Source organism: Chanodichthys erythropterus, chromosome 8 (genome assembly GCF_024489055.1).
Source record: "Chanodichthys erythropterus isolate Z2021 chromosome 8, ASM2448905v1, whole genome shotgun sequence".
Taxonomy (NCBI): domain Eukaryota; kingdom Metazoa; phylum Chordata; class Actinopteri; order Cypriniformes; family Xenocyprididae; genus Chanodichthys; species Chanodichthys erythropterus.
Genome location: NC_090228.1, coordinates 22,107,309 through 22,115,679, shown reverse-complemented (window position 1 = coordinate 22,115,679; position 8,371 = coordinate 22,107,309). Strand labels below are relative to the sequence as shown.

General features: G+C 37.1%; 1 protein-coding gene across 2 annotated transcripts; it reads right to left on the bottom strand.

Moving 5' to 3' along the window:
• Nucleotides 1–3,485: 3,485 nt before the first annotated feature.
• LOC137023975 (uncharacterized) lies at nucleotides 3,486–5,442 on the bottom strand. Of its 2 annotated transcripts, XR_010895605.1 has the most exons (3): nucleotides 4,957–5,442; nucleotides 4,084–4,826; nucleotides 3,486–3,972 (listed from the first exon to the last, which is right to left on the bottom strand). XR_010895605.1 is itself a non-coding variant. In XM_067391113.1 (2 exons), the coding sequence occupies exons 1-2, from the start codon at nucleotides 5,277–5,279 to the stop codon at nucleotides 4,514–4,516; spliced, it is 636 nt and encodes a 211-aa protein (XP_067247214.1). In that variant the 5' UTR covers nucleotides 5,280–5,442; the 3' UTR covers nucleotides 3,486–4,513. The 2 variants fall into 2 exon arrangements, 1 of the variants encoding a protein (XP_067247214.1); XM_067391113.1 differs by having other exon boundaries at nucleotides 3,486–4,826.
• Between the last annotated feature and the right edge of the window lie 2,929 nt (nucleotides 5,443–8,371).

Below are 8,371 nucleotides of genomic sequence, written 5' to 3'. Positions count from 1 at the left end.
AACTGACTGTAGAATTAGATAACTTGCGCTATGGTGACTTCTGTTGCAACACTGATAATGTGTATTTGGAACTGATTATGAAATGCGTTGACAGATTTTTAGCTACAAGTGGTTGTGTACACATACTTGCGTAGACTGTTTTGTGCATTAATGTATCACATTTATGCCACACTCCAGAGGCAAGACCTACTGGAGGTTATTTAATGGTTGACAGAAACAACCAGCTCATGTTTGACTCCAATGAAAAGAAGAAGAAAAAAAAACATTTTCCCCTATATTCTTTTTATCTTAATGTGTTTAGGAGGGGGGAAATACAAATGAAAGGTGGTACGACAAATAATGCTGCATAAATACTTCAATGCTTAATTCCAGAAGTGTTAATGGTCATAATAAATGCCTTTTTTCTTTGCATTTTGGGGTGAACTGTGACCTTGGAGTGTTCTTGACCGGTTTGCCCTGGTAGCAAAGGAAATGTGTGCCCTCATTTGAGTAGCTTGAGTATTGAAAAAGTACCATTACCATATTTTCACACTTTAAGCCAATGAGTGCCTTTATCAGTATTAAAAAAAGGCTAAGGACATCATTTTATCAAGAACGAGTTTTGAGACTAAGGATTATTTTAATATATCCCCCAAACTCAATGCAGAAAGACTTATCATTTATGTTGAGTGAAATTAAATTCCTGGATGGAAGTTTCAAATTATCTTGGCATGCGGTTGTAGAAGGACCAACATACATTACTGTAATTTTTTAACATTGCTTAATAGGCAGAAAAACATCTTTATTGCATACATAAAGCTGAGGAAATAGTTAAATGCTGGAGCTGATGATTATCTTCATTTTTTTCCCCCACCTTTTTGTGCTGTTCAGTATTGTGAATGAATGAGGTTGTAGTCTGTAAGTAGGCATGCATGACTGTGATATGTAATTGGTATTTGAAACTGATTTTGACTGAGAAACTATTATGTATTTTAAATTTTACCCTTTGAGCCATATGAGGGTGTGTGCCCTGCTGAAACTTAGCTTACCTCAACTGTTCTATTCACTGTTAAATTCATTTATGGAACTCATGGGAGCTTGGATCCTAGGTACTTAAGTACGTTTTACTCCACTAAGCTGTAAATGTGTCCTATCATGTCAATCTTCTTGGCTCAAGCAGTTGGGTAATGGATTTTGTACTTGAGCATGTAACAATCTACTAACAGGAACTGGGCTAAACGTTGTTTACGTGCCACATGGGTTATGCCGATATTGAAAAAAATTGTGTTAAAAGTAAGCAAACACTGCTTTCAAACAATAAAGACTTTCTGTCAACTCATCTTCTGCAGTATGTGTGAATTGTATTTGAATTCATTTAGATTGGTGTTGACATAGTTTTTTTAAATATTGGATTGGCTGTCAGTACATGTGCTTTACAAATCTATGAATAATAGTCCTTCTAAATAATCTCAATTCAGAGGAGGCACTCTATTTTACATTGGACAGACAAAAAAGAAAAGAAAACACATTTCCTGTCCAATACATTTTTAATGTCAGGGCCCAGCTTTCTACTTGGAACAAAGGCGTTATTTGTTGGACAGGCTACTGAGAGACAGAATGAAGAGGGAGATATATATATATATATATATATATATATATATAATATATATATATATATATAGTGTGTGTGTGTATATATAAACTTTTATATTAGATGCGATTAATATAGAGTTTTTAAAGATTCTATATTTTGGTAATTAGTTTGGGCTACTTTTTTCCCTACACTATTGAGCCCAGAAAATTCTCCTTTATTTTTAGTGCACCAGTAACTATTTAATGAAAAAAAATGTTAGCATTTGCATCATGGTTTCTAATGTTCCATGTCTGAACTGTGGCTTTATCTTCTGGAATAATAATGTGTTTGGTACTGGCGTGGGTGTTCAGGTTGGAGGTTCTGCTGCTACACTGAGTCTGCAGTGAGGTGAACGTTTACAATATGACTTTTTAAATACGCCAAATGGGAGTTGTGAAAAGATAGCAATGCAAATTAGTAGAGGCAATTTTAACCTCCCACATAACCATTCTTTCCATTTGCAGACGAGCAATATTATTAGGTAGCTTGGTTTGCACATACACACACACACACTGAATATACAGTTGAGCTCAAAAGTTTACATACCCCTTGCAGAATCTGTGATAGTGTGAATAATTTGAACAAGATAAGAGGGATCATAAAAAATGCATGTTATTTTTTTATTTAGTACTGTCCTAAGATATTTTACATAACAGGGGCTGTAAAACATTTTATCTTACCACTAAGAGTTCTTCTAAATAGCAGTAAAAGTTCTTAGCTAAGAGTTTTCTCTTATAACCTATTCACAAAGCTGCTGAGACAAACTTTTACTAAGGAATAGACTGAATTCTTAAGCTAAGAGTAAGGGCAGGGTTGACCTCATTGCCATGGAGCATACACACAGTGATTGGCTGATGGGGGAGGAGTCAGCGATTTAATCATAGAAATATTATAGAATGCGGTGTCATGTTTCCAAATTAAAATAAAGGTTTTAAAATACAAATGTTGCCCTATTCAAATAAATATTTTTTAATAAAAATGTTGCTATAGTCAAAATAAAATGTTGCCATAAAGGTTTTAAAATGTAGGCTAAGTGTCACTAATTAAAGTAGTATATACATTTAAAGGGTTAGTTCACCCAAAAATGAAAATTCTGTCATTAATTACTCACCCTCATGTCGTTCCACACCCGTAGACCTTTGTTAATCTTCGGAACACAAATTAAGATATTTTAGTTGAAATCCGTACTAAAAACATATTTAAATTGGTTCATGTGAATACAGTGGTTAAATATTAATATTATAAAGCGACGAGAATATTTTTGGAGCACCAAAAATAACAAAATAACGACTTATTTAGTGATGGCCGATTTCAAAACACTGCTTCAGGAAGCATCGGAGCATAAATGAATCAGTGTATTGAATCTGCTATTCGGAGTGCCAAAGTCACGTGATTTCAGCCATTGGCAGTTTGACACGTGATCCGAATCATGATTCGATACACTGATTCATTATGCTCCGATGCTTCATGAAGCAGTGTTTTTAAATCAGCCATCACTAAATAAGTCGTTATTTAGGTTTTTTTTGGCGCTCCAAAAATATTCTTGTCGCTTTATAATATTACTATTGAACCACTGTACTCACATGAACCGATTTAAATGTTAAATGTTTTTAGTACCTTTATGGATCTTACAGTTTTTCTCAAATGCTAAAACACATTTCACAAACGTTTCCTCCATGTTCCCCAATGTCTAAACACAACACCCTTTTCTAAAGCTACATAAACACAACCACACCTTCTCACTTCAAAACTCAAACTTTTACACCAAAAGAGCAGCTCGAAGCTTTCAAAAATGTAAACACTATACACATCATTACACACTACAGCAAAACAATTGAAAACACAATGCTCAATTTGTGAGAAGGTTCTTTGTTTCATAACTGCCAATGCATATTTTTAGAAACTTTACAGTAATGGATTTTCTTAGATCTCTGCAGAGGATTAGGCATTTAGATTTGTGAGTTTCATATGAAGAGTATAAATCTATAGTAAATTCTGCATGTACACTACTGTAACAACTCAATGCAAAAACAGAATCTATTGCACACAACAGTACTCTTGAAAACATGATCAGGGTGTGAAGTTTTTTTTATTTACTTTATTCACACCACACACACACCACAATCACTGTGCGGCATCATGTCGCTGAGCTGCATCGGGCCACATCACCTCATCCACATCGCAGGCTATATTGTCTCTTGCCAGGCACCGCGGGAAAAATGCCCTGGAATGGCGAATCCATCCTAGGAAGGCCTCCACTGGGATGTCAACACAGGCCAGTTCCATTGCCCTTAGGAGGTTCTCTCTAGTGTATGGTTGTCTGTCATAAACCTTCCATCTCCACGATGAGAAGAACTCCTCTATAGGGTTCAGGAAAGGGGAGTAGGGTGACAGACAGACGTTTAAAAAGTGTTACTGTTACTGTTGGTGGTGAACCACTCTCTGATTTGGTTTGTTTTGTGGAAGCGTACATTGTCCCAAATGATCACATAAATGTGATGTGCGGGCCCAGGATGGTGTTGTTGGCGGTCCAGGAGGATGTCTTTTAGCTCCTCTAGGAAGGTGAGGAGACGTTGGGTGTTGTAAGACCCAAGGACAGCATGCCGGTGGACAAGCCCCTCCAAACCCATGGCCGCACAAAGAGTAATATTACCCCCCCGTTGGCCAGGAACCTCAGTGATGGCTCTTTGGCCAATTATGTTACGGCCTCTTTGCCTTCGTTTCTGCAGGTTGAAGCCAGCCTCATCCAGGAAGAGGTACTCATGAGGTCTGGCCATCGCGTCCAACTGTAATATCCTCAGTGAAAATGTGAAAGTGCACAGGTGTTCAGAACAACAGTCAATCAGGTAGCACAGTATTGTCCAGAAGTAATGTAGGCCACTGAGCAACACAGTATGTCCACTAACTGTACTGTGAACATGGATGTATACTTACTTGCACATACTCATAACGTAGGTCTTTGTGTCGCGCAGAGTTGCGCTCAAAGGGAACCCTATAGACCTGTTTCATCCGCATCTTTTGGCGCCGGAGAACTCGGTCTATTGTGGCCAAGCTGACATCAATGCTCTCAAAGTTGACATTATCGGCAATGACTTTGTCTCTGATCTCCCGGAGTCTGATGAGGTTGTTCTCACGAACCATATCCACAATGAGGGTTTCTTGTGCCGCTGTAAATATGGCAACCCTCCCACCTCTATGTGGCATTCTTTCAACTCTAAAGAAAGAAACATGTGTTGTCAATTGACATGTTTTACAATACAGTAACAACTGATTTGAAACCAATAGACTACTTTCACAGGCTTGTAAAATTGTATTGTGACAAAGAAAGCAATAGAGTACAATACCTGTTGTGTTGTCTGAATGCCCTGATAATGGTGGCCACGGTGAACCTACTCAGGTTTGGACGGACTCGTAGTCCTGCTTCAGCCATTGTCATGCCATGGACAATGACATGGTCAATGACTGTTGCTCGCATCTCATCCGTAATGATGGTGCGAGGTTGTATTGCTCTCCCTCCTGGACCTTCTCCTCTCCCTTGTTGGCCTGCTCCTCTTCCTCCTCTGATTTGAACTCCTCTTCCTCGTTGGCCTGCTCCTCTTCTTCCATGGCCAGCTCTTCTCCCTCCTCTGACTCGAATTCCTCTTCCCCTGACTCTGCCTTCATCCATTCTGTTTGTTTGGAATCTTCAGCAAACTGTGCACTCTGAACTTGCTTTTATACATGTGGTCACAGCATTAGCAACAAGTGTCTTCAATTTTGAGTCGTTGTGTGTAATGAATGATGTCAGGTGTGTTCATTGTGTTCAAATATTGCTGACTGTGGCAAGCATTTTGCATCACATGAGCTTTCATTTGAGAATATGAGCAGAGTTCTTTTGCAACTTGTGTTTTAGCAAAGAAAAATGTGTTAAGATTTATGAGAACGGAGGATTGTGTTTTGTGAATTGTGTCTTCATGTGAAATGTGTTTATGATATTGGAAAATGATAGCTAGATTTAGTAAATGTGTTTAGACAACTGGTCATTTGGTTTAGAGGATTGGCTTTTGTGTTTTAGCATTTGAGAAAAACTGTAAGAGAGGAAATGTCATTGCTCCCTATTACAGTTTTTTACAATCGCTAGGACACATTTCTCAATACTTAGGTCACTTCTTCAAAACTCTTCACACAGTTCTCCTAACCAACTTTCATCTTGGCACAGCAGTTAATTTCACATTCAGAATGCACTAAATCTACCAAAACACTTCATACATGTTTCAAATCAACTCATTCTTCCAGAACACTAGCAAAGGTTTTCACCCAGCAAACACACTTTGTCACTCATAAAACACTGACCTAAAAACACTAACATCAGTTAGCAATATACAATGTTTTCATTTTTAAAATTTCTTAACAAAACAAGAATGACACTCTCTACTGCTTATAATTCACCGCACTTTATGTTACATGGTCCATGTTTACATTACAGAACAAAATTATCCCTAAGTTTCCCCTTTTGAATTGATGGTAATGAAATTGAAAGACTAATGCTTGTGTAGGTGTTCAGTTTCAGCTAATTGTTTTGATAGTATTTGATTTTTTTAGATTCAGAATATATTTCATAACTATATTACTGTAGAAATGTAGCAAATTTCTGTCTTATTCAGTTTTGTATTATGTTATTGTTTTGAACATAAGTTTAACAGTTTTGAAAACAGTATGTAAGCATGTGCAAATTGGCCTGTACGTACAAAGAGTTTTGGCGGTTGTTGTGTCTGAGTGAAAAAAGAATTCATGAAATTTGAGAGATGTAGTCATTGAATGCATTTTGTGCCAAAGCAATGATAATTGATCCTCACTTTAGCCCACATAGACTTCTGTTGTGCTCACTGTGTGAAGAGTTTTGCAAAGTGACCTAAGTATTGAGAAATGTGTCCTAGCGTCTGTAAAAAACTGTAAGGCCTCACTGAGCCATCGGATTTCAACTAAAATATCTTAATTTGTGTTCCGAAGATTAACGAAGGTCTTACGGGTGTGGAACGGCATGAGGGTAAGTAATAAATGACAGAATTTTCATTTTTGGGTGAACTAACCCTTTAATTGTCCACCTCTTGGATGCCTGCATCTCAAGGGAATGCAGAATTCAAGTGACAAATGATGTTTTATAAACAAAGTTTAGGAGAAACACATTCAAACAGTCTTTCTAATCAGCTCGAGAGGAGGAATATATACACAGACGAGAGCCAACTCGCTTATAGTTACTTCGACAGTTTTCTGCATCCCTCCGCCAACCTGCTCCTCACTCTTAGCTGGGGTACAGGGAGAACTTTGGGTTTGGGCTAGCTCGGAGCCCTCGATCCCATTGGACAGCACACCAAATACGCTTACTATATATATATTTTTTTTACTCTATTCAATCATTTGTAAGTGTGAACTCATGAAAACCATTGCCACAGGTAATCAGACGATATTTATTTATTTGTTAACGTTTTTTTTTTTTTGGCGTCTCATCGTACATTCAAATCTATAAATCAAAATGTATTGCATTTATGTAGAAAAGGTTCAGCACCTAAGGCTCTATCACTATTGCCTCAATGGTGTACAGTGTCTTTGGGTGGATTAGGACTGTTTGTGATTTGGTCTTAGTGACTTAGTAGTCCTCTTGACTACTCCTAAAGTTTCACAGATTTAGGAGCTAGTTTATAGCACTAAAATGCTTTGTGAAATATTCTTAGAGCAAAAAATTTGGACTCCAAAAAGTAGGACAGACATGCCCATTATTTTTAAGAGTTTCTCCTAAATCTGTTTTTTCAGAAAAATCCTCTAGGTCCCAAAAAACTCTTTGGTTTTCCAGCATCTTTGCATGTTTGAACCCCTTTCCAGCAGTGACTGTATGATTTTGAGATCTATCTTTTCACACTGAGCAGAATTGACGGACTCAAACTATACTATTAAAAAAAGTTCAAACATTCACTGATGCTCCAGACAGAAACACGATGCATTAAGAGCTGGGGGGTGAACCCTTTCCAGTCACTGCTGGAAAGGGTTCAAATATGCAAAAAATGCTTAAACTTAAGATTCTGCAAGACCTCAAGGATTTTTCTGAAGAACAGAGCTCAGTTTAACTGCTCAGAACAAATAAGGGACTCGAACAACCATCACAAAACAAAATAAACAAAAAACAGTCGTAGATCATCCGGGTAACCACACACAGTATTAAGAATCAAGGGTGTGTAAAATTTTAAATGGGGTCATTTTTATAAATTCAGCAATTTTTTTTTTTTTTTTTTTGTCTTGTGGATTATATGTAAAATGGATCTTGTATCTTTTATGTAAAATATCTTACTCAGGACAGTACTAAATAAAAAATAACATGCATTTTGTATGATCTCTCTTATTTTGTTAAAATTATTCACATTTTTAAAGATTCTGCAATGGGTATGTAAAGTTTTGAGCTCAACTGTACACATATATTCAATGTGGTTAGTTATTTTTACGAACTTGCAATGTAGTTAGCACTTCATAAATTTGTGGCTGCAGCATCTATGCTTCTGGCCTCAAGTCTGGTTTATTTTATCATTTTGCATGGAGTCAATGAACCAGCACAGAACCACTCCACACTGGCCAACACATGCAAGGACAAATTATGGACCTTAAGGTTTGGTGATGTTAACTAAATTTCATCAAAATTTTGTGCACAAAAAAAGTCTATTGTCAATAATATGACGATTCATAGAGCGCTTTCAGACCAAGTAACTTTCTGTTGGTTAGTGCAACGAATTT